The sequence below is a fragment of the Felis catus genome, chromosome A2, assembly GCF_018350175.1.
Source record: "Felis catus isolate Fca126 chromosome A2, F.catus_Fca126_mat1.0, whole genome shotgun sequence".
Lineage (NCBI taxonomy): Eukaryota > Metazoa > Chordata > Mammalia > Carnivora > Felidae > Felis > Felis catus.
The window spans coordinates 684,489-708,688 of record NC_058369.1 but is presented as its reverse complement, the minus strand read 5'-3'; the positions used below and the strand labels follow the sequence as shown (position 1 = coordinate 708,688).

General features: G+C 66.1%; 1 protein-coding gene across 4 annotated transcripts; it reads right to left on the bottom strand.

Annotated features, from left to right (window-relative positions):
- Positions 1-6,864: 6,864 nt before the first annotated feature.
- On the bottom strand, positions 6,865-22,814 carry EFNA2 (ephrin A2). Of its 4 annotated transcripts, none has more exons than XM_045042766.1 (5): positions 22,305-22,814; positions 21,346-21,496; positions 10,992-11,305; positions 8,736-8,801; positions 6,865-8,166 (listed from the first exon to the last, which is right to left on the bottom strand). In XM_045042766.1, exons 2-5 carry the CDS (start codon positions 21,366-21,368, stop codon positions 8,045-8,047), a joined length of 525 nt encoding a protein of 174 aa, XP_044898701.1. In that variant the 5' UTR covers positions 21,369-21,496; positions 22,305-22,814; the 3' UTR covers positions 6,865-8,044. The 4 variants fall into 4 exon arrangements, with proteins under 4 accessions (XP_044898701.1, XP_044898702.1, XP_023098631.1 ...); XM_045042767.1 differs by lacking the exon at positions 22,305-22,814 and adding an exon at positions 21,690-21,901; XM_023242863.2 differs by lacking the exons at positions 21,346-21,496; positions 22,305-22,814 and adding an exon at positions 20,476-20,633.
- Positions 22,815-24,200: the final 1,386 nt, after the last annotated feature.

The window sequence follows — 24,200 nt, the reverse complement described above, 5'->3', positions numbered from 1 at the left end:
GCCCCAACGGCGCCTCCCCTGCGGGCTCGAATGGGGTCTCCCTGGCGTCCAACATGATGGGGGGGTGGGGGGAGGGGGGGCGCAACCCGGGGCTCCCAAGGAGGGTCTGCGGCTGATCCCCGCCCGTGAGGGGCGGAGCCAGGACTCAAACCTGGTCTGTGCCCTGCCACAGCACTTGGTGGCGGGGCAGAGTGTCCCCTGTTCGGATGGGGGCACGGGACTTACCCAGGGACCCCCAGCTGAGGAGCTGGCCTCGCCCCAAGCTGGGCCTGTGGGACCCCTGGCCTCCACATCACGTCCTGATCCCCTAAGTGTCTCCCCAAGTGCCCAGCAGGCTGCAGGGCTGTGGGAACGCTCCCCAACAGGAGTGGGGACAGTCAGAGAGTGAAAACGGAGCCAGTGATGTTTCCCCACCCCTCCACCACTGCCCCCCCGCCCCCCAGCCATCGCTGCCAGGTCCCCAACCGGGCGATTTAATTCTGCTTGTCACCAGGATGTGGGCCGGGTTTATTTATCTGGTGTATATATGTATTTTAATTTAAAGATCTGCCAGCCAGCATAGCTGACTCCTGCGGTGCCCCCGCTGCCCCCCTTATCAGAGAGAGGCTGTTCCCCGCCAACCCCCCCCCCCCCCATGCCAGGCATGCCCTAAGGAGGGAACAGTGGAGAATGAGGCCGGCACCTCCGGTCTCTCCCAGCTGGAGTAAAAGAGCACTTGATTCAGAGTCCATGCACAAAACACTGAGTCAGTCAACAAACATTCGCTGAGGGCCCCGACTTTGTGCCAGACGGTGGGGCCGCGCAGGGAGGGGGGCACCAGAAGGGGCACTCTTATGGGGGCAACTAGTCAGGTCATCAAGAACCCCAGGCTCTGGGGTCCTCTGGCTGGCCCTGTCTGAAGAGCGTGTGACTCTTGCTTCCCCGGTTGTGAGTTCGAGCCCCATGTCGGGTGTAGACATTACTCAAATAAATAAACTTAAAAAAAAAGGAACCCCAGGCTCTGAGCTCCCACCTTGTGCCTCTACCGCACCGTTTTCCAGATGAGCAAACTGAGGGCTCGTCCACGGTAGGGGGGGCCAGGGCTGTGCTGGAACCTGGAATTTGTCTCAGCCAGGGCAGCACCTAACCTCTCCGTGCCTCAGTTTCCCCTCCTGGCCACAGTGGCATCTGGGGGTGGGTGTGAGGGATGATGCTAATGACGCCCCCCAGGGTGCGGGGCTCCGGCAGCAGGTGCCTCATTAACACTCAGGCCGCACAGGGAAGCAGAGATATTGCAAACCATAATTCTGGTGCCTGGCAGGGGAGGGGCGGAGCGGGGCAGGCAACGGCGCAGAGAGGGGCCTGAACCCCCTTCTGCCAGAGGCCAGTGGGCCTTGCCAAGCAGGCTCCAAAAGAGGCCTTTGGGGGGTGCCTGCCCCCCCCCCACCGCGGCAGGGCAATCACAGGCTCTCATCTATGCAGCCCCACGAGGACAGTCCAGCCGTCCCGCCCCCCGCCCCAGGCCTGCAGGCTCCTCAGAGCCCACACTGAATCCACATCGTAAGGACTATTCCAGACTGCCCGTGCTGCCCTGCCCACCGGGACTGAGGACATCAGGCCCTCCCCCATCCCCCCCCCCCCCCAGCTAATGGGGCCAGCGGCAGCGGGGTGCCAGCTGTGGGGCCTGGGACTGGGCACGACCCTCTCTGGCCTCAGCCTTCCCGTCTGTGAAATGGGTCTGAGACCGGTTTCCTCTGCGGAGCAGAAGGGTAAACCGGGGGAGGGAGGTCCCACTGGAGGAAGGCGGGGTTGGGGCGGGACCCAGTTTCCACGAGGCTGGCCCGGACCGGCCTCCCCTGCCGCCTCCTCGCCACCCCAGAGACAGGAGCTCACGCCCGCCGGCCCGCCGGCGGCAGTCTGTAAATGGGGAAACTGAGGTCCCGGGCGAAGAGCTGGGACCCGAATGCGGAGCGCAGGGAACAACAGAGGGCCCGGTGGGGGACCAGCGCGGGCAGAGGCACGGAGGCGGGAAGAGGGGGCTTGGGGGAGGCCCCGCGGGAGGGACCTGGGGGCGCGGGGCGGGGCGGGGGGTCCGGGCCCTGTGTTCCTGGCGTGGGGTGCGGGGCGCGGGCGGTTCCTGGCCTCACCGCCTGTCTCGGGCTCAAGGCCTTTTCCGGAGGGGCGCCCCGGGCCCCCTGCCAGCCCCCCGCCTCCACCCGCGCCGCTCCTCCCGGCCGCAGGAGGCTTTTAAGCACTTAGAGCCTGCAAACCGGCGCGGGGGAGGCGGCGGCCGGGGAGGCGTCTTGGCGGGGGAGGGGGTGGGGACTCGGGGAAGCGCCAACCGCAACCCACAGCCCCTCACCCCTCGCGGCCCCTCTGCCCCCCATCAGTGCGCCCCCTCGGGAGCTGGGGTTTGAGAGGCCACGGGGAGGAGGGTCCTGGAAAATAACTTTTCTGGATCTCCCCTGGAAGCGTCCCCCACCCTGGGAGCCGGGCCAGCGCCCCAGGCCCAGAGGTCAAGGCTGCACCGTCTGTGGGGTGGTCTGGACCGGAACCACAGCCGGGCTCCTGGGCCCCTAAACCCCAACCCGCACAGCACATCAGAGCTTCAGGGAGAGGGAGGCCCCAGGGGTCCCCAACACAGGGACCCAAGAAATGTTTCCTGGCTGCTGGGGGAGTGGGGGGACCTCTGATCTCATGCCCTGGGCTGCCCCAGGCCAAATCCTGATCCCACAGAGGCCCCGGGGTCACCCTGGACTCACTCCAAGGACCAGTGGGGCCCTGGGGGGGGGGCCTCTGTCCAATGAACAGGAGAGCCGCCTCCCGGACCACTCGGTGCCCCCGGAGACTGCGTTGTCCATGAGGCCCCCGGCCTCTCAGCCTCCGTTTCTCCATCAGCCGTGTGGCTCAGTACACAGCCCCCCAGAGTTTCTCCCAACCTCTGGCCGCAGCGGGAGGGGGCTCACCCCTAACAGCCCGGTCTCTGGCCCCTGAGCAACCCTGAGGTCCCAGTAAGTGTGGAGACGGCCTGCGGGAGGGGGGGGGGACAGTGCGGGGGTTCTGCTCCAGCAGGTGAGGGTGAGGGTGGGGGTGCAGGTCCTGGTGCCCGGCAGCCCCCACCCTCCAGAGTCCATTCCTCTTGGCTTCCAGTCCTGCCCCACTGGCTCCCCCGCCCACCCCCTCCTCTGCAGCCCCCCCCCCACAGCCTCCCCTGCGGTTCCCCCCCCCCCACCCCCAGCCTCCACCGCAGCCTGGGCTGTGCATCAGCCCGGTCTCTGTGCCTTTGTGCTGGACCTGCCATCTGTCCTGTGCTTGGCGCTCAGGCCCCTCCCCCTCTGGCCCCTCCCCCTCCGGCCCCTCCCCCCTCCGGCCCACACCCCTGCCCCAGCCCGGTGACCTGGCCCGAGTTGCGCTAGTAGCGATGCCTGCGGCCCAGCAGCTGGGGTCGGGGACCTGGAGGGGACAGGAACCGCTCCCGGGGCAGTCTGCCCTGCTGGCCACACCTGCCTGGCTGCGTCCACTTAATTTCCGGCTTGTGTGTTATCGTGCAGTGACTGATGGCTCCTCGGGGGCTTCTGGGCTGTGAACTTGCTTTTTTCCCTGCCCATCAGTGGCCGCCTGGCCACCTGCAGCCTGGATCAGGGGCGCCAACCATGGCCTGAAAGTCCCCCGGATATTGGGCGCGGAGGCCACGCAGTCCCATGAAGGGCCCAGCACTGACCGCTGCACACAGTAGGTGCACACTTACTGCTCGTTGGGGGCGCCGACGCTGGCATTGGGAACACCATCCGTGTGTTGCGTTCTGTCTCCTAATCAGGCAGCTGCCTCGTCCAACCATTCATTCATTCATTCATTCATCAACAAGAATTCACTGAGCGCCTACTGTGTACCCGGCACATTCTAGGCACTGAGGACGCAGCGGCAACCAGGACAGACAAAATTCCGCAACCTCAGGGAGCTGACAGTCTAGAGGAGGAGACAGACAAGATCTGGGGCCTTGAGGAGCAAGGGAGGGGGAGGGAGGGAAGGTAATTGGGAAGGTGCAGGCAGGGCAGTGGCCCTGGGTGCGGGGGGCACGCCCAGGGAGGCGGGGAGGAGCCGGGGTGAGGACCTTCCTTGAAGCGGGATACAGGAGCATGGGCTTCCAGCTGTGTCACGGGACCCCTAAAATCAGGGGGTCCCCGTCAGCCCTGAGTGTGAGGGGCACTGGGGCCTTGTGGATTTTTCCCCGGTGGAGATGGAGAGGGGCAACCAGGCCCCCATCCTGAGGCTGAGGCCTGACCCCCCCCCCCCCCAAAGCAATACAACAGCAAATCTAACCTGGTGCACGTGGCAAGGAGATACGCCTCCATCCCAGAGCAGCCGGAAGTGCTGGGGGGACTTCAGGACGCCCCCTCCCCACCTCCCAGACCCCCTCCCCGTGGCGGGGCACCCGGGCACCCCGGGAGGGAAATCGAGTCCCCTCTGCTCAGGGGCCCGCATACAGACGGCTGCCCAGGGGGCCTGCAGAGAGGCCGGGGTGGGGGCCACAGGGTCAGGGTCCCCACTGTGCACAACGCAGCCCCTCCTCATGTTGACGGTGGCCCCTGAGGCAGTGGATGGTGGCCAGTGACCCAGGCCCTGAATGCAAGTGTCCAGCGGTAAGGGGCGTGCGTGGGCGAGAGCGGCTGGGGGTTCCTCTGCACACGCGTGTACGTGCCTGTGCACATAGCAGATGACAAGCCCAAGGGGGGTCTCCCAAGTGTGGGCACTGGGTCCCGGTGATGACCAAACAGGACTGGCCCTGCCCCCTGGGAACTCCCAGTCTCCGGGGGAGAACAGGGAAGAAATCAGAAATGCCACATTGAGGGGGGGGGGAGTGGCCACTCGGCCAGGGACGTTGAGAGAGAACGTGTGACCTAATCTGAAAGGTCTCAGGGAGAGAGCGGATCAGTGATCGGTGACCTGCAGGAAGGGTACACGACCCAGGGGAACAACATGTGCCAAGGCCCTGAGGTGGAACAAAGCTATTTTTGTCCTTACCCATCCGAGGTCCTTTTGTGCTAAAACTTTGTCTTAAAAAACTGGAAGTGGCTTAAATGTCCATAAGCTGGTGCCTAGATAAACAAAATGTGATATATCCACGCATGGGAACGAGGCGCCCACACCCGCCGCCCCGCGGACGGACCTGAACACACGACGCTCACAGAGGGAACCCGACACGAGAGGCCACGCGGGGTGTGAGTCCACGTGTGTGAAACGTCCGGAACAGGCTCATCCACGGATGGGAAGGGGGCTCGTGGGGGATGGGGGATGGGGGTGACTGGTGTTAGGGGCGGGGCTTCCTTTGGAGTGATGGAATCGGAGAGGTGATGGTTGCACCACTACACTCTAGCGAATGTACTAGAAATTGTGGAATTGTACTTAATTTTTTTTTCATTTTTAAAAATGTCTTATTACTTATTTTTGAGAGACAGAACACGGGTGGCGGGAGGGGCAGAGGCAGAGGGAGGCACAGAACCCGAAGCAGGCTCCAGGCTCCGAGCGGTCAGCACGGAGCTCGATGCGGGGCTCGAGCCCACAAGCCACGAGATCGTGACCGGAGCCGAAGTCGGACGCTTAACCGACCGAGCCCCCCGAGCGCCTGGATTGTACTTGAAATGGATGGATGGTGTGCTATGTGAATTCTATCTCAATAAGTTTTTTTGAAATAAGAAAATTAAGGTCACTTGCTAAGATCCCGCCCCACGATCCCTGCATTGAGTCCTCCCTCGGGTTCCCTCCCCGCCACGCGGGGTCTTGGGGAAAACAGCCGCGGGGGGCAGGCCTCCTCCCTACCTGAGCCTTGGGGTCCTCGCTGTGGAGTGGGGGATCCTCAGGGTGCGCGGCACGGGCGTCACCGTCCATCCGGGGACACCGGGCAGGGCGGGCGGGGCGCACACAGGGGTCTTTGTGCGGCTCCACTGGCTTCATTAAGAGGCAGGTCCTGTCGTGGGGCCCCGCTCGGCCGCATTAATTAGCGGGCAGCCTTTCCTCCCCGCTAACTGTGCCCCAGACGCTGGGTCCTGGACGTACCACCGAGGCGACAAGCATCTGAGAGGGTCTGCTGGGTGGCCCCCAGCCTCTCCGTGCCCCCACCTGGGGCTAGGCTGGGGTGAAGGCCCCTGGGACCCCAGCCCTGGACACGTGCCTTTTGCAAAGCCAGAAAGCGACTGTGAGGCAAGAGATGGGGCGCCTGGGTGGCTCGGCCCCTTCAGCGTCCAACTCTTGATTTCGGCTCAGGTCGCGCTCACACGGTTCCTGGGCTTGCGCCCCGCGTCGGGGTGCTTGGGATTCTCTCTCTGCCCCTCCCGGCACGCTCTTTCTCTCAAAATAAATAAACGTAAAATTTAAAAAAAAGCAAAGAAACAGACAGACCCCACCCTGGCCTGGTCAGTTAGGGAAACTGAGTCACACGGCGGTAGAGCTTGGCGACGCAGATGTCACAGGACTTGATCGGACCCTACAAGACCCGTCACAGGACGGGAGGAGTCGCGCCCCACGCGGACGATGGAGCAGGAGGCCCTGAGCAGCCCTGGGGGTCCTGGCATCCAAGGGCCCCTGCTGTATACTCACAGCCGGCCAGGCTCCCCTCTCCCCCTCCCAGCGGCCCCAGGGAGCAGAGGACTTGCTTCCATTTGTCAGAGGGGGAAACTGAGGCCCACGGAGGGCGGTGGAGGATACAGCACCCCGTGAAATGTCCATCCCAGGGCCCAGCCTCCAAACGAGCGAAGAAGCCGTCACGACGGATCCCGGAGGGCCCTCAAAGACGCCTCTGCCTGGCAGATTCCAGACCCGACTCCAAATGATCAGTTCCGAGTGCCCCTCCCAATCCGGGCCGAGGGCCCCAGACACACATGCACATCCTTGAAGTTTACGCTCATTTTATTATAAAAAAATACAGAATCCAAAGTTGATTGTAATGGAGGGGGGGGTCCCGGTCGCCAGCTCCAGGCGTGACGCCACCACCCGCCCACGATGCCCCCTACAAAAGCCCCCCCCCCCCCGGCATCCAGGAGCCGTCTCCTGGCGGCCTTGCATCATATATATTTATATATAATATATATAAAACACAGATCAGGAAAGGCGGGTAGGAAATATGAAATCTGTATAAATGCGGTTTGCTTCTTTAAAGTGTCGGGGGGGTGTCTTTTCTTGGTGGTGGCCCCCGTGTTTCCTTTTGTCCTGTCTTCTTTTCTCTTACAAACGTTATTAGTTCGGAGAGTAGGGGCAGGGGCTCCGACAGACACACGAACTTATTGCGAAGTGCGGCTTCTACTCTAAAAAGTCCCCCCACCCCCCCACCAAAATAAAAGTGCCCCCCTCCCATGAAGGGGTAAGAAAAAAAGAAACTTTCCAGGCCATCCTTAGGAATACAGTAAAAATAAATCACAGTATATGCTTGCTGGCTCTATTTACAGAAATGTCACGTCTTCTGGGCCTCGGGGGCGAGCGGGTGAGGCTGGGGGGACCGGGCGGGGCCTAAGCGGTTCTAAGACGGGGGGGCGGGGGCTCTGATGGGGCCAGGGCTCCACACGGGGCTCTCTGGTGAGGCACCCTGGAGGGAGGAGGTGGGGGGGAGTGGGGAGTGGGGGGTGGGGGGGGGTCTGAGGTGGGCTCTGATTCCTGGGCCGGAATTAGGGGCACGCATCCCCGGCCCCTTCCGTCTCAGACCGACCGGCCTGTCCCAGGGCACCTGGAGGGCCGACCAGACCAGGGGTCTCCCGATCCCCGTGCCCCGGGGGGGCCAGGGACCCACGCAGCATCCACTCTGTCTCCTTCCCAAAGTTACCGGCAACAGCAAGGAATAAATTAAATTAAAAACTCAAGTCTTTCTGATTCCGCCGTCCGGCACCCTGGAAGGAATGGCTTGGCCGGGAGGCTGGACAGACACCCGGCCTCTCAGGCATCAGGGCCTTTAGCCGCGCCCCCCAGGGCTGGCCCTGGGGCGGTGGACAGCCCCCCCCTGCCTGGCAGGGCAGCACCAGTCGTGGGAGAAACGGAGTCTCTAGCTGGTCTCTAGGCGGGGCATCCAGGTGGGCCGGGACTAGGAGCCCAGGAGGGTCCACAGCACAGGGACAGTGCTGAGGACCAGCTGGCAGGCGCCCAAGCCACTGCACGAGTTATTGCTGGTGAAGATGGGCTCCGGGGCCTCGTACAGGGTCTCGTCTGGGGGGACACGGAGACAGGATGGTCAGCAGGTGGCCCCCCTCCCCACGGGGCTGCACCCCCACACCCACATTGTGCCTCAGCTGTCCCTCCCAGACCCGGAGATTTCTGTCCATCTCGGTCGGGGCTGTGCCTTTTGTGCAGAGCATGGCAAACAGTAGGTGCCAAATGCGTGTCCGGCGCCTGGGTGAAGTCACAAGGCTGCGGAGACCCCCCCCCCCCTTCTCTGCGTCTGGCTTTGATGTTTCAAGAGCTCAGAACGTGGACCCTTTGGCCTATCTTGGGGCACCTTCCTGGTGTTCACTCTTGGATGAAAGGAGCTACGGCCTCAGCAGAGGGCCCGGTCACGGACTTCACCCTCAGTCCCGAAGGTCTGAAATGCCGTCCTCGTTCACACGTGAGGAAACTGAGGCTCGGGGTCAGGAGCCGCCCCCGCCATTGCTGAGGTTGAGGGACTCCCCGGGCTGTGTTGGGACCACCCCCTGGCTCTGCCGAGCCCTCCGTGGGCTCTGTGGGCTCGGGACACAAGGGTGGGGGATGAAACCCTGCACGATGCCCTGAGCACTTACTGGTTGGCCGCACGTAAACCTTCAGCCTCAGGCAGGGTCGGTCCACAGCATTGGGCGGTGTGGCAGCTGGAAGAGAGGGGGATGGGGGTTGTGGAGGAGGGGGCTGTCAGTGCCAGAGACCTCCTGGGGCTACATCCCCTTCCCCACACTGGTAACTCGACCCTGACCCAAGGCTACGGGAGGTTCCGCCCATAAAACTCCTAACCACACCTCAAAGCCCTAGACACAATGCCCTCTATTTCCCAGAAGTCCTCCCGCATACTTCCCCTGCCCCTCCCTTTGCTGAACCCCGACCCCAGAGACTGGGGGTGCCTGTGTCTGGTTCCACGTCACCCCAAGGCAGCACAGAGCAAAGTTCGAAGGTGTTGAATAAAAATGTTTTTAACCAGTCAGAACCAAAAAAAAAAAAAAAATCAGTGTAACCAAATGACTGATCTGGGATCGAATACCTGCTCTCTGGTGTCTGTGGGCAACTCACCCCCTATCTGGGCCTCGTGCGTCGCACAGTAAGTGCTCTGGAAATGATTACTTCCATCTGGGAGCTCACAGAAGCCAGTCACCCCTGGGAGACAGGCTATGCGCCCACCTCGCGCGGAGAGGGACGCACCCTGCTGGAGGTCACAGGGAGGCCGAGGCGTTAGGTCCCCAAGCCTCCAATTCCACCTTTCCTGCTCCCTGCCTCTCGGCCCACACGGCCCACGGAAGCTCCCGGAGGGGCCGGGGTCACACCATAGCAGTGAGTCATGCGGGAGGCGGTCTGGGGACCAGGGTAGGGAGGGGAAGGAGGCCTGAAGCCCAGTGGGGGCCACGGGGGTTCGCGTGTGACAACGGCACGGGCACACCCCCCCCCATCCCGTGTGCACGACCCGGCACACGGACACGCTCAGGCCTGTCCCCCTGTCCTCCTGGTGGCCACTGCCTCTGCCCGCCCCCCAGAAGCCCCTCACGCTGGAAGATGAAGACAAAAAAGCATGTAATAAAAATAACATTCGTCATAGAGTAATTACGATAATTATCTTTATGAAACTCCCGTCCTGGAAAGAAAAATGTAATTTTTCTTATATTACGAGGACTTAATTTAAACACCTTCTCCCTTCCTCCACCCGCTTCTTCCTTGAATTAAAAGGAAAAAAAATCCAAGTAGAGAAGAAAGAACGAAGCCTCACACAGTTTAATGGGACGCAGCGGGGAGGAGGGTAGCGAGGGGCTGCGTGTCCCCACGGCCCCAGGGGCAGACCCCGCGCCCCACCTGGCTCCCTGCGGGCCCCCACGAGGCCGGCCGAGAGATGGGGATCTCCGTGCCCCTCGGGGTCTCAGTGGCTCTGCAGAGGCATCAGCCCCACGCCAACGCGGGCTCCCCGATGCCCCCATGCCTGTGGGGACGATGCCTAGACTCCCGTATTCCTGGCTAAGTCCCTGCAGAGTAACGGGGGGCTGCCAAGGGCACAGCAGCGTCCTGTCCCCAGACCCTGCCTTTGGCACTTTAGGGGGAGGAAGAAGGATGCCCCTGGAATCCCTCCCCCCTCCCATGTGCAGCAGAGCCAGGGACAGCCTCCCTCAGCCCCGCCCACTCGCCGCGGGGCTGTGCCTGAGGGTCCCCAAGCCCTGAAAAGCAGCTCCTCCCACAGTCCTCGGGGAATCTCGGGCCAGGTGGGCCTGGTGGGGGGAGACGGTGGGTGAAGGTGGCTCCCTGCCCCAGCCAAGGTGTGATGGGCAGAACCGGAGCTCTGCCTTCGCCCCTGGCTTTGACCACGCTCCCCTCCCCCACCAGAGTCCCTACACCCGTTGGGGGGGGGGGGGAGGGGCAGTGACCACCCCTGATCTCAGTGCCCGCAAGTTGATGGTGGAGCCATCCGCTCCCCCAGCCCAAAGGCCCAGTGGCTTGATCCAGAGACAGGTCACAGAGGGGCATCTGCGGGTTTGTGACCTCAGCCCCACTCTGAGCCTCAGTTTCCCCATCTGAAAATGGGAACTCTAGATAGTGAGGGCTCTGGGGCTTGCGAGAAGGATGATTCCATTTAAGCGCTTGACCCGGGAGACACAGAGGCCAAGGCTGGCCCAGACCCCATCTCCCCATACCAGGACTCTGCTGCCCCCCAACCCCTGTGCCCCCCGCTCTCCCCCCCCTTCCACACTGCCACATTGTCTCTACCTCCTCCTGCTCCCCCCACGTGCTGCTCCTCAGACCCCACCCCCCATGCACCCCCGGCCCCCCTCCTGCACCCCCCCCCCGCACCCCCGCGCCCCCGCACTCACAGATGTAGTAGTACTCATGGCCCGGACGGAACTCGAAGCCGAGGGAGAAGGGCGTGAAGAGCTGGAACTTCTCGGAGAACTTGAGCGGCCCCCCGGGCGCCGCGGGCCGGTTGCACTCCCAGCGCTTGAAGCCGCGCTGCCGGTGGTCGCAGGACGCGTGCCCCTCGCCGTTGACCATGTACAGCACGTAGTGCTCCATGCGCTCGGCCGGCGGCAGCGGCGCCCCGTAGTGCGGGCAGTAGATGTCCAGGTAGTCGTTGATGCTGACCTCCACCGTGTAGCCCCCGCCGTCGTCCGCCGCGCCCGCGTGGAACCTGGGCCCCGCGGTCCGCGCGGGGAGGCCGGGGGGGGGGGGGGCGGGGAGCACGAGGGGCGCTGGGTCAGCGCGGGCGGTTGCGGGACGGGCCGGGGGCGGGGCCGGCGCGGGGTGGGGGGGGGACCCGGGAGAAGTTCGGGGCGCGGGCCCACGTGCCCCACCCCCACCCCCTCCCCCCAGGCCGCCCCGGAGCCTCCCGCCCGCCACCAGGCGGGCGTCGGGGGAGGAGGGGCGGTCGCCTCGCCGGGCATTCTGGGTAACCGCATGCAACGGAGCAGGTGCGGAGCCCCGGGGCCCAGCCTCCCTCCCGTAGGCCGCGCGTCCGGGCCCTTCCGTGACGGGGCCGGCACGAGCTGCCCCCGCTCCCCGTCACGAAGTCCCTCTCCAAATAAACGATACTGCTTGACTGCCACGTCCCCTCCTCCAGGTAGTCCCCAGGCTGCCCACCACAGGCAGCCGCCGTGGCTTTTCCTCGGCAGATCTGACTGCCAAGGCGGCACAGGTGGGTGGGGCCTGGAGCTGAGTGTTCTGGACCCCTCTCCTAGCGTCAGTTTCCTTGCGGGGGGGGGGGGGGGGGTTAGGGTTTGGCGTGAAGGTCGCCCCAGCCCGGCTCAGAGGTGCTCTGGGTCCGGCCCCCAGCCTCAACTCCTTACCTCCCGCGTGACCCCAGCAAGTCCGGGGATCTCCCTCCAGGGCCTCTGCCACTTGACAACTGCCCCCCCAACCTCCCGGTCACCTCACCAGGTTCCCCCACCCCTGCCGCCTCCGCCCCTCAGCCCCGCTTCCCAGCCTTTGCCCTGGAGGTCCCAACTGTCAGGCAGCCTGTGCACGCAGCCTTGGGGAGCCCCCCCAGACCCAGCTTCGTCTGGCGAGGATGGAGGTCAGCTCCCCCCACCATCACCGCCTCAGGCCACAGCGACAGGAGCCCTTAGATCTCCCGGACGGGGTCTCCTGGGTCCCTGTCATGTAAACGCAGCCTGGACCGAGGAGGGACAAGGGGGCCTCCGGAGAGGAGCTTTATTAGCACATAAAAGGCCTAAAAGCAGAGGAGGGGTGGGAAGCCCCTTCTCCCTCTCCGTACAGGCATGGAAACTGAGGCCCAGTGAGGGTCGACAGCAGAAGGGGCCCAGGCTGCTTGGACCCCAGCTTGGCCACGCCACGCCTCTGTGGCCCAGTCCGCGGGAGGGAGCCGAGGTGCGGCCCCCATGCCGGGCAACTGGGGGGGGGCAGGATTATCAGCCGGCATTGGCTGCCCCCCTGCAGCCCGGAGGCTCTGCGCCAGGTCGGGGCGGCTCCGGGGACCCCAGAGGGGGGAGTGAGGCAGCGGGAGACCTTGCTCACTCGTGCCTCAGTTTCCCGACCTGACACAGGAGATCTCGTGGGGATGTCAAGTCTGCGACTGAGGCGCAGACTCCTGAGAATTCCAGCTCGGAGAGTCGGAGGGAGCAGACTCACCTCCAGCCCTTCCCTGCTCTCGGACCGCCCAGGAATGGGGAGCTCTGCCCACCCCCACAGAAGTGGGATGCTGTTTGCAGATTCAGTGAATACAGCAGAGAGACTCGGGGAGTGGAGGTCAGTTGGGGGCTGCAGATAGTTCTGTGTTCAGGCTCGGGCTTGCACCCAGCTAGGTCTTGTGGTTCATTCTCGTCTCAAAGCCTCAGTTTCCAACTCTGTACAGTGGGGACAGTCCTTGAGAACGCCAGTCGTGTACATAACAGGCCCTGCACAGAGGCAGGGCAGCCCAAAGTCAGGCTGGGACAGGGTCAGGGTCAGGCTCACAGCAGGGTCAGGCTGGGACCAGGGTCAGGCTAGGTCAGGGTCAGGGCCAGGGTCAGGCTCAAAGCAGGGTCAGGGTCAGGCTCATACCAGGGCCAGGCTGGGACAGGATCAGGCTGGAGCAGGGTCAGGGTCAGGCTGGGACAGGGACAGGGTCAGGCTGGGGTAGGGTCAGGCTGGAGCAGAGTCAGGGTCAGGCTCACAGCAGGGCCAGGGTCAGGACCAGGGTCAGGCTCAAAGCAGGGTCAGGGTCAGGCTGGGACAGGGACAGGGTCAGGCTGGGGTAGGGTCAGGCTGGAGCAGAGTCAGGGTCAGGCTCACAGCAGGGCCAGGCTGGGGCAGGGCCAGGCTGAGATAGGGTCAGGGTCAGGCTTGGACAAGGTCAGGATCAGGCTGGGATAGGGACAGGGTCAGTCTCACAGCAGGGTCAGGCTAGGTCAGGGTCAGGCTCACAGCAGGGCCAGGGTCAGGACCAGGGTCAGGCTCAAAGCAGGGTCAGGGTCAGGCTGGGACAGGGACAGGGTCAGGCTGGGGTAGGGTCAGGCTGGAGCAGAGTCAGGGTCAGGCTCACAGCAGAGTCAGGCTGGGGCAGGGTTAGGCAGCGACCCTGCCCATCCCTTGGGCTGCCCCTCGGCTGGCCAAGCACGGGTGTCTCATGGACTGGCTGTGTTCTCTGGCCGCTTGGGCGAGATCGATGCAAAAGCCACTCCAGGCTTTTTCAAAAGTCGTTTTCGCTCCTTCCCAGCCCATCGAAAGCCCCATTGATCAGCCAATCGATGACAGCCGTGGCCAAGCGCCTGCCAGGACCACCCAGGCCCGACCCTGCAGGGGAGGTGGAGGTGGGGAAACGACGACGGTGTGGGGGAGGGGGGGTACAGGACCGGCCCCTGGGCTGACCCCGGCCCCCTCTGGTCCTCAGTTTCCCCTCTCCTCCCTGGCCTGTGCTGCAGGGATGTATGCTCAGCCTGAAAGGGAAGAGCTCACTCAGCTCTCTGCGGAGCCTCGCACGACGAATGCACTCGGGGGTGGGGCTGCCGGGGCATGGCCGACTCCCCACCCCACCCCACCCCTGCCCGTGCTTCTCCATGGTGCCTGCCTCCCCTGCACTGGACCAACGTCGTTCTCCTCTCCCGTTTAACCTCCCGAAAACCGTCCAAAAGCGAGGCTGCTTTGCTGGCTCAGAGGCCGGATGCTTGGGCCCCGCCAGGCGGGCCAGGCTCCTGGCCTCCCCAAATCCGGGGCTCGCTTTTCTGAGTGTAAATCAGACCCACTGACTCACTGACTCAGAGCTCCCCCGTCACTCAGAATAAAACCCGCTCCTCCCGGGTCACGAGGCCCGTATGGCCTCGCCGTCCCCACCCTCGTTGTCGGAGTTGTTGTCCTCCAACTGCCCCCAGCTCACTCCCTCCAGCCACACCAGCCTTCTGGCTGCTCCGGTTCCCACCACAGGGCCTTTGCATGTGCTCCTCTGCCCAGCCTGCTCTCTCCCGCCTCCTCCACCTCATCACGTACCTCATTCCGACATCATCATATTTTTACCTTTACACTGTCTGCTGTCCGCCCCCCCCCACCCCGGACCCTGGGGGCCAGCCTCCTCCTCCGCCCCTTTCCCTCACCGCCGGCACAGGCCTCGTGCACAGTGCCTCCACACGTTTGTTGATCAAACAAAGGCCAAAGATTCAAGGTCTTTGAGGCGCCGGAGTCACAGGGAGCAGACAGTGACCCCCACATGGAGTGAGGACCCCCGGCAGGTGCGTCCCAGAAGAAGCCCCCGCCCCTCCAGCTCTAGCTGCCTAAGCGGACCATTGTTTTCCCCTCCCCGGCTCTAAAATAGCGATGGCCTTGCTGCCTTGGCATTTCCCGGTCCAAGTTGGCGGGCAAACCAGGGGCGGGCGCCTGGCCCCTACTCAGGGTGGCGCCTGTGCGGGGGAAGGGCCCAACCCCAAAACCAAGCCGGTGCAAGCAAGACAAAGCTTTCATTTTGTACATTAGTGAGGAAGCCTGATATGCAAATGCTCCACGGGAGCAACAGAGAGAGATAAAAACTCTCACTAAGGGGTTAATGACTGACTTGGGACGGGTTCCCAGACAGAGGGCTCCTGAGGCTTTCAGACGTACAGCCCTTCCCCTCCCGTGCCACACCTTCACCCCCACTCTCGTTCACCCTGCCGGCTGCCTGCCAACGTGCACTCCTCCAGGCAGCCCTCCCAGCCCCTGGCGGACCCGACCCTGCCCGCCAAACCCACCCCTACCCCCGCAGCCGCCCCCCGCGCGGCTAATTAGCTCCAATCGGGCCATTGTCAAGTCATTAGACGCTAATAGCAAAGCAACTAATTAGGAGTCTCGCCCAAAATGGGAGTGGGGAGGGCTGTGCCACCCCCCCCAGACTAGAAGTTGAGGCAGAGGTGAGGCGCCAGCACTGGGGACCAGCTCCCTGGTCTGAACCCAGTCACGCCGCCTAGTGACCAAGACCCCAGGGAAGGACACACCCAGGCGGGCCCTGGGTGGGCAGCAGGGTCCCAAGGCCCAGGCCGGGGCAGGGTCAGCCCCTCCTCACCGCCATCCCCGGCGAGGCCCAAGACCTCGGCACGCACCCCCAGCTTTCTGAGGGGTCGAGAAGACATTCCTCCACCTGAGGCCTGGCCACCTTCCTTCTGCTGCGGCGAGGGGCGGGGGGGGGGGGGTGGGGAGCTCCGGTGCTGGGGGGAGCCTCAGAGAAACCCGGGCCCCCAGGTGGTGCGGGGTCAGCCTCGGGGAGGGTGTGTGCGGAGGGGGTGGGTAACTGAAGCAACGACCCGACCCCGGAGCTGAAGCCAGAGGTCAGCCCCGCCTCTGGGCCCCGGGGTCAGCAGCACACAGGACGTGGCTGTCCTGGCCCCCCCCGCCCCCACCCCCCAGTGTCCTTAGCCGGCCTTGGACGCAGCAGCCTCTAGGACTGGGGACAGCCCGACCGGCCCGCCTTCCCCGGAGCCACGGGTGAGTCACCGTCTCCGGGTCCACGAAAGGGAGGCATAACGGGGTGGGCAGATCGGACGTTTGCATGGCTGTGGCTGGGCCGGCCGAGGGGGCCACTTGGCTCGTGTAGTGAACGGAGCCGCTTGAAACCAAAATCCCCAGGTCCGACAGGGCGACCGACCGAGGCGTGGCGGCCGAGCCCCCAGGGCGCGAGAGAGCAGGCATGGGGGCGAGACCCCGGCCAGGGCTGGCCTGCCAAGGTGTGGCTGGGGTGGGGACCGAGCTGTGCCGGTGCACCTAGCTGTCATCCGTGTGGAGGCACAGACGTGGCACGGGGTCCGGGGCTGTGGGGGGGGCACAGCCGAGCCCTCCCCCTGGACCCATCTCCAAAGGAGAGAAGTCCCCCCAAAACCACGCCACGGGGCAAGGCTGGCCGCGTCTCCCGCTCCTGAGGGTAAGGAGAGGGGTGCGGGCCTGGCTTAGGCCGATGGAAGGAGACGGCCGGGCCCTCAGAAACACTGCCCCCCAGACCCCCTGAACGCATGTGCTGCCCCAAGAACCACGTCCACGGGTGACCCCGAGGGGCCCGCAGACCTCACGGAGACGTCTGGGGGGGCCCGGAGGTCAGAGCTGCCAGAGCCAACACAGGCACAGCGCCCCAAGGGGAGGCACCGAGGCTGGGGACGGGGAAGGCCCGGCTCCCATCAGACAGACCCCAGAGGCAGACCCGGACAGAAGTTGCCCAGGCCCGCGGTGGTGGGGGGTGGGGGCGGCCCTCAGAACTGCCCCCCCCCAGCCCCCTCAGCTGTTTCTCCCCCTGTCCTTCGGGCTGGACCGTCGCTGACCATGCAGATTTGGGGTCCAGCCCCAGAAGCCCCTGTGTTCACCCGCAGGAGCTGCCTCGGTTCCCCTCTCTGTCGGGGACCTCTGAGCCCCTGGGGTCACGCCGGGGCCACAAGGGCCCTGCCACCGTCTGCTGACCGCCACACCTGTCGGCCCCCACTTACGGAGACGCGGAGGCTCCCGGCGGCCAAGCCGCCTGCCTGAGCTCGTGCCCGGGCTCCTCGCGGCACCCCCGGGCCCCACCCTCGGCCCCGGGTGCCCAGACCCAAGCGGTCTCGCCCTCCAAGCTCTGAAAGCCAGGCAGACTGACCTCTCTCGAACAAAACCAAAAACCCTCGTACATCAAAATATGTTATCACCCGTGCAAAGCCACTTCTCCCCAGGCCCCGGGCAGGGCTGCAGCGCCACGGGGACCAGGGAGGCCCGACGCCTCCACCGTGGGAAAGACCCTCTTCGGTCGCCATTTTCCTATCTGCACCCCCACACGCGGAAGCACACGCAACCGCCTTCGGAGGCTCCCGCGGCCCCGAGCCGCCCGGTGCGGGTGGGTTCCGGGCCCACAGCCCCCGCCTGCATCGGCGCCACCGCGCACGTGCAGGCCCGCGCTCGCCACTCGGGTGGGGGACTCGGGGACAGCGGGCGCCCTGCACAGTCCCCCGGCGAGGAAGGGACAGAGGAGGACAGCCAGCCGGGCCGCCATCGCCGGAACCGTCCGCCCCCTCACCGGGGGCCCTGGGACGGCCGGGGCCGGGCCGCACGCGCAGCCACACGCGTGCACTCCGCTCACAGATGTGCTAAAGACACACGTGTGCGCCCCCCGCACGCACACACACACACACAGGCCCCCCCCCCCCCGTCCTCCCCGGTGCAGACATGCACACGCAGACGGGCACGCGCACCCCCGGGCACGCGCATTCCACGCGCAGACGCGCCGTGCGAACACGTGCACGCACTCTGGCACAATCACGCACACGCGTGTGCAAACATGCCAGAGCCGGGAGGCACATGCGTCACCCTGCCACGCAGGCGTGTGTGTGAGTGACCCCTGCACGCCGCGGGAAAAAGCACGCGAGTGCACGCGGCGACACAGGCGGAGACGCGGAAGCCTGAGCCGGAGGCCCCACCGACCTTCCGCACACAGCACGAGCCCCCCGCGGCTGCACACGCGGCCCGCCGGAGGGCCCAGCCCCACCCGGCCGCGGACAGGTGCAAGGACCAGGGAGGAGGCGGCGCGCGGCCGGCCTGCGGGGGTGACCCGCCTGCGGGTGGCTGACCGGGACAGCAGGGCCCCACCCTGCCGCGGCGGTGACGGTGGGTGCGGGGCTCGCTCGGCCACGTCCACCAGCCGCGTGTGCGCAGGAAATGCGCTGCGCGCAGGAGGATGTGACTGGGAAAACAGAGCCACATACTTACTACCTTGGTGCAGGTACCAGGCCGGGCCGGGCACGCGTGGCCGGCCTCACCGCGGCACTGCCTGTCCGTTCCCCACGTGAGCACACCCGTCCGTCCCTCCAGCTCCTGCACGACCGCCTGTCCCCCCACCCAAGTGTGCCCAGCCCTCGCTCTGACCCCTTCCCTGCTGTGCCTTTTGTGTGCGCCCCTTCTCTTGGGCACCCCCCCCATCTCCTCCACCTGCCGCCGCACTGATCCGTTACTAACCCAGCCGGGTCTCTACCCGCGGGACTGCTGCCAGCTCCAGGCCTGCTCGCGGACCCTGCACCTCTGCCCTGGGCAGCCGCCTCCGGGGAAATCACCATTCCTGGGTGCCCTTGGACCCAAGGCCCGACACCGCCCCTCCTCCCGTGTCCGACACGCACCCTGTCACCGGCTGCAGGTTCCAGGCCAGCCGGCCCCAGGCAGCGAACCTCCCGAGAGGTCCCTGGGCCACCGAGGCCCTCGGGCAGCTGGTCGGAACAGGACTGTCAGGTCAGCAGCAGGAGGCGCTCGGGTGTGAGGCCAGAGCCGGGCACCTGGGGCTGCCTCGTCCCCCCGGCCGGGATCCTGTCCACAGCCCTGTGGCAGGTGGGGCGGCAGGCAGCCCCAACCACCCCCTTCCGTCCCCATTCGAGGCTCCTCGTGTGTTTGGCGTTTGCTAGAACAAAGGACAGGCCATGCCTGGGACGGAGATTCCAAAGCTGAAACCAAAAACTTGGGCCGGGGAGGCGCTGCCCGCTGGGCTCCCCCGCTCGGCCGCAGGGAAGAGCCTTAATCAAACCCACATGTGACCAGCAGGGCAAGGCGGCCAGGGAACCCGCTCCGCGGTGGCCTGACTGTCCCTGTGCAGCCCGGGGTCTCTGCCCTCAGCCCTGGGGCCCAACCCCACAGCTGAGCAACTGAGGGGGGCGTCTGGGTGCGCTCCCTGCCCCCCACGGCAGGACAGTGGTTACCCTTGTCCCAGAGCCTGCCTCAAAGACTGCCCTTTATGCAACTTTCTGCCCGACAGTAACGGGATGGCAGAGGACAGTGAGGGTGTCTTGACCGGCACTTGAAAGGGAGAGAAAGTGACCAGTGGCAGAGGCACAGGAAGCAGAGAGGCTGGCCTCCTCACTCCCATGCGCAGCCCAGCCGGCCCTGGGAACGCCGTGGGAGCCTGGGTGCTGGGGCTGACCCCTCGGAGTGCTGGCCTCCAAACCCCATCTCCCGTGGGCCCCCCGGCCTTGGAGAGCCGGCGACGGCCCAGAGGCTTCTGCAGATGTCCAGGACACGGTCAGTTACCAGCAAACTTTTCTCAGTCGGATTAGCCAGAACTCCGGCTGCCCCCCAAATTGCACTTAGCGCTGGGCGCCGAAGGGGTTGTGCGGGCGGGCAGGACACCGCAGCCAGGCGTAGCAGGCTGGGCACGAGGCCACCTGGGTCCCCACCTCCGCTCCTCTCCCCTCACCGTGACCTTGAGCCAGCCACGCGTGCATTCTGTGCCTCAGTTTCCCCATCAGCACCAGGAGGACGGGAGAGGATGCCACCGGGCCAAGACTCCCAGGACCGCTCCTGGGTGCCTCAGTCTCCCCACCTCTACAAAGCTAGGACCTTGGGCCCCCTGGAGCGAAGACGGTCCTGGTTTGGTAGGGAGGAACAGATCAACTTCCCCGAGTTCACGTGGGGACCCACCCGCAGGACGCGCCCACGGACCCCTTGCCCCAGGGGGAGGGGGAGGCCGCGGTCCCCCACCCGGCACAGTTCAGCGATGAGGTTCCCCGGGGGATCTCCACGAACTCCGACGCCGGCAGGCGTCCCCGGAGAGGCCCCAGGATGGGGGACCCCCAAGTCCGGGAAAGGAACTCGGGGCCGCCCAGCTTCGGAGGGTCCCCCCGAACTCCGGGGGCTGGCGGCGCTCTGGGCGCGCAGGGCGTCCGGTGGGGCGCCCTGCGCGTGTGCGGGGGGGGGGGGGGGAGGATGCACGAGGAGCGGGAGCGCCCCGAACTCCGGGGCGCCGGAACTCCCTGGGGGCTCCCGCCGGGGCCCGCCGGCGCCCCCCGCCCCCGCGCCCGAGGCGGAGCGCGCTCGGGGGCCGCCCAGAGCCCGGGGCGCGGAGGCCCGGCCGGGGCGGGGGGCGCCCGGGGCCCCCGGCGCCGCCTCCCCGCGCGCGGCCGCGCTCACCTGGGGTTGCTGCGGTTCCAGTAGACGGCGTAGCGGTCCGAGTTGGCGCGGGCGGCGTCCTCGGCGCGCGCGAAGGGCGGCGGCGGCGGCAGCGGCAGCAGCAGCAGCAGCAGCGGCAGCAGCGGGCGCTGCGCGGGCGCCATGGCCCCGGTCCGGCCGCCGCGCTCGCCTGGCCGCCGCCTGCCAGCGGTCTCCGCCTCCTCCGCCGCCGCCGCCGAGCGGGCGGGCTCGGGGCGGGCGGGAGGAGGGCGCGCCGGCGCTTGGAGATCCCCGGCCGCCCCCCCCCCCCCGCCCGTGCGCGCGCGACCTCGGGCGCCGAGAAGGCAGGCGGCGGGCGGGCGGGCGGGGCGCCGGGGGTCCTCCCCGGGCGCCGGCCCCCCGGCCGCGCGGACTCTCGCAGCGCGGGCCGCCGCCGCAGCCGCCGGGGAGGGGCTGGGGCTCCGGCCTTTGTCCCGCCCGAGCGCCGGGAGGGCCGCGGGCGCCCCCTCCTGCCGTGCCCCGGCCACGCGGGGGCCGGGCGGGGGTGGGGGGATGGCCCCCCTCCTGCCTCCGCCGCGCCCACCCCCCCCCCCACCCCGGGCCAGACCGTCCCCGACTCGTCCCTCGTCCCTCCCGGTGGGGCTGCCTGCCGTGGGCAGCCCTGGGGTCCTGCCCTCCCCCGGCCCCCCGGAGACGCCCAACTCCGGGGGGCCTCGAGCCACCACCACCGCCCCCATCATCCTCACAAGGGTCCCCTGCGCTCCTCTCCCTCAGGACAGCAAGGCGGTCTGTGGAGCCTGGCCCCCGGGACAGGAGGAGGCACAGAGACGACTCACCCCGTCTCCGTCCCGCCGTCATTCAGTCATTCCAACCCAGACCCCAAATCCTAACCTAGGCGAGCTAACCAGCTTCATGCCTCCCTGTTCCTCCTGGGCAGGTGTTTTCGGCACGTGCTGGCCCGAGTCCAAAGGCTGGTCCACCACCGCCTCCCTGGGGGACCTCAGGGCAGTCACTTGTCCTCTGTGGGCCTCTGTTTCCTCTCCTGGGAAATGGAGCAAGAGTCTCTGCTTCAGCTCCTGAGCGTGGGGGGCACAGAACAGGTGCCCACTACACAAGGGATCCGCCCGAGCCACTCAGGGTGGGATCCAAGCCGCCCAAGGTAGGATCCAGGCCAACAGCAGATGAAGCCCATACACAGATGAAATCCGACCCCGGAGCAAGACAGAGAAGGGCACCTGGGCACCGTGCACGGCTTCAGCGGAGGCCCAGAGTGGTCACTCCTGGGGAGCTCACTGGGGGCCTGTTCCTTCATTTCTCGGTCTTATGCATGCCACAGCCTCTGTCACCGGACTCTGAGTTTATAGAGGTACCCTGTCACCAAGTGCCGGCTGGAAACTGCCAGTGGTGCCCAGCTGGGGTCCACCTCTCTGGATTTGTTTCACTTGCCCAGGCCTGGTGAGAGTGAGACCAGGGCCCTTGAACTAGAAGGTCCCCACGGGAGGGAATGTTGCAGGTCCTCGTAACAGGAACCATTAGAGGCCCGAGACCGGCAAACCAACCTTCACCCCAGCAAAGTGGATGGGCCCACGCCAGCCACGTACCTCCAGGGTGTTGGGGGGCACACGCCACACGACGCCCGAGTTTCTCCCCCCCACCCCTTCCCAACCTTTGCTCGGGCTGTGCCCTGAGAGTACCTCCCTTTTTCGTGCCATTCAAATGCTGATCATCCATCAAGGCCGGTCCCTGCCGGTGCCGCCCCCGCCCCCACCCCTGCCCCCACCACGAGGAGGTTCTCGGTCCTCTGTCCCCTGGAGAACTCAGCCTGCCTGTCCTGGGTGTTGTTCTCTTACCTGACTGTGGGTACCCGAGTCCCAGGGCTGGCCCTTCAAATCGACTCTCCGGATACCCCTGGCGTGAGGGCCTGGGCTTCCAGCAGCTCAGCCCAGGATGACGGGTCTGGCCCTTTGGAGAGCACAAGGGTGGTGGTGGCCCCCAGTGAGGACGTCCCCCTTGCACAGCTACGGAGGTGGAGCCACAAGCCCAGGGGCGCCAGCGGGCCTGGCCCAGCCCAGTGTCCCGCCTTCTGGAAGCTCCCACTGTTGTCCCACTTGATGGGACCTCACAGTTGGGGCTGGGGTCTCCTCTGTCAAAGGCAGCAGGACGTGAGCCTGCAGGAGGTAAGGGAAACAGAAAGGGCACGCCACACAGGGAGAACGCCTCGCCGCGGCGAAGGCCCAGCAATGGGGCTGCTCATTTGCATGCAGGGGCCACCAAGGCAAGAGCCGCCACGCCACTGCCGCTGCCGGGCGGATTTGAGCCGAAGCTCTGTTTTCCTTCTGTTCTTGTCTCTCTCTCAAGGTCAGAGCCAGAGCAGGGACAGGAACAAAGGCGCGCGTCCCCCATTCAACCTCCCTGCGCCCGCCGGCCGCTCCTGGAGGCGGGGCCCTGGGGAGGGGAGGGCAGGGCAGCTCCAAGGCCTGGCCCCAGGCAAGGTGGGGGTGGGGGCACAGGACCCGCTGCTCCAGGGGACTCCTGCCCCGCGGGGGGGCGGGGGGGGCACTGTGGGCACCTAGGAGGCCCTGTCCGCTCCCAGGGCCAGTAGCCACCCCAGCCTCCAGGCACAGCCAGTGTGTGTGTGTGTGGGGGGGGGGGTCAGCTGGGACCAGGGGTCATTCTGGAGTAAGCTTCCTCTGGAGTCAAGGGTCAGAGATCAGGTTTACTCTGGGGACAGGGGTCAGTCTGGGGTTCAAGGCTCAGTGAAAGTCAGGGGTCATTCAGGGTCGGCTGTCAGCCCTGGGCTCAGATCCAGGACAGGGTCTCCGATGGGGTCTGCCCCTGTCCACCCTGCTCTGCACTCTCGGGCTGGGGGGTCTGCTCCAGACTTGGGGAGGGTCCTGCCAAGGCCAAGCTCAGACTTGGCTCCTAGCCTGTGTCTGTCACCCCTGGTCCAGCACCTGCTGCCTGCCGCCGGCCGACCCCTGGCCCGCAGGGCGAGTCCCCACGGCTGGGGGTCAGTGTCCGACACCCTTGCACCTTCAGAGGCCGCAGTGCCAGGGAAGAAGCTAAAACCGCGTGGCGGAAGCGTCTCACTGAACAACCAATGGGACCGAATGTAGCTGCCGCTCCGGCTCTGGTGGGCTTCAGAGGCCCCACTCCTCCCCGCGCAGCAGGCGCAAAGAGTGGAGCCAGCAGAGGAGCCCCCCAGGTCCCGGGAAGACGCCCCGCCTTGACCGCCGACGCGGGCCCAGCTCCCACCTGTCCCTGTTTCCCAGACGGGCGACTCAGGCCGGGGTCGGGCCGGGTCTCAAGCTGCACAGCGAGTCGTCCGAGTCTCCAACCCGGCCGCTGGCCGCGTCCAGCATGTGTGGTGGCCTGCGGGGCAATCGAGGTACCGGGAGGGGCCGGGAGGGGCCTGGGCCGTGGGTCTGGACCCCCCGACCTGGCACAGGCTAGGGACCCGCTGCGGTGACCCCCGTGTGCGAACACGAGTGCATGTGCACGTCCCGTGTGCCTCCCACACGTGAGCGTCTGCGCCGTGTACCGGGCCTGCCTGTGAGCACAGGAAGCCCCTCCCGCGCTCGCCCGCGTGCACACAGGAGCCCCCCTTTCATCCCGGGCTGACGGGCCCCTCTCCTGGCTTTTAGCCGCTGAGAACTTCCTGCTAACAGTGCATTAACCTCGGCGGGCGGGGGCTGCCGGTTACCCGGCACTAACGCTGGGGGGGCGGGGGGGGGGGCGCGGAGACC

What these genes read in the sequence shown, in the direction of transcription:
- EFNA2 (XM_045042757.1), bottom strand. Translation starts at nt 9,724, where the DNA reads ATGTTATTTTTATTACATGCTTTTTTGTCTTCATCTTCCAGCGTGAGG. An exon ending in GCACGAGGCCCAGATAGGGG is followed by an intron (nt 8,802 to 9,213) that starts GTGAGTTGCCCA and finishes CCTCTCTTCCAG; the next exon opens with CTGCCACACCGCCCAATGCT. An exon ending in GGTTTACGTGCGGCCAACCA is followed by an intron (nt 8,167 to 8,735) that starts GTAAGTGCTCAG and finishes GTGTCCCCCCAG; the next exon opens with ACGAGACCCTGTACGAGGCC.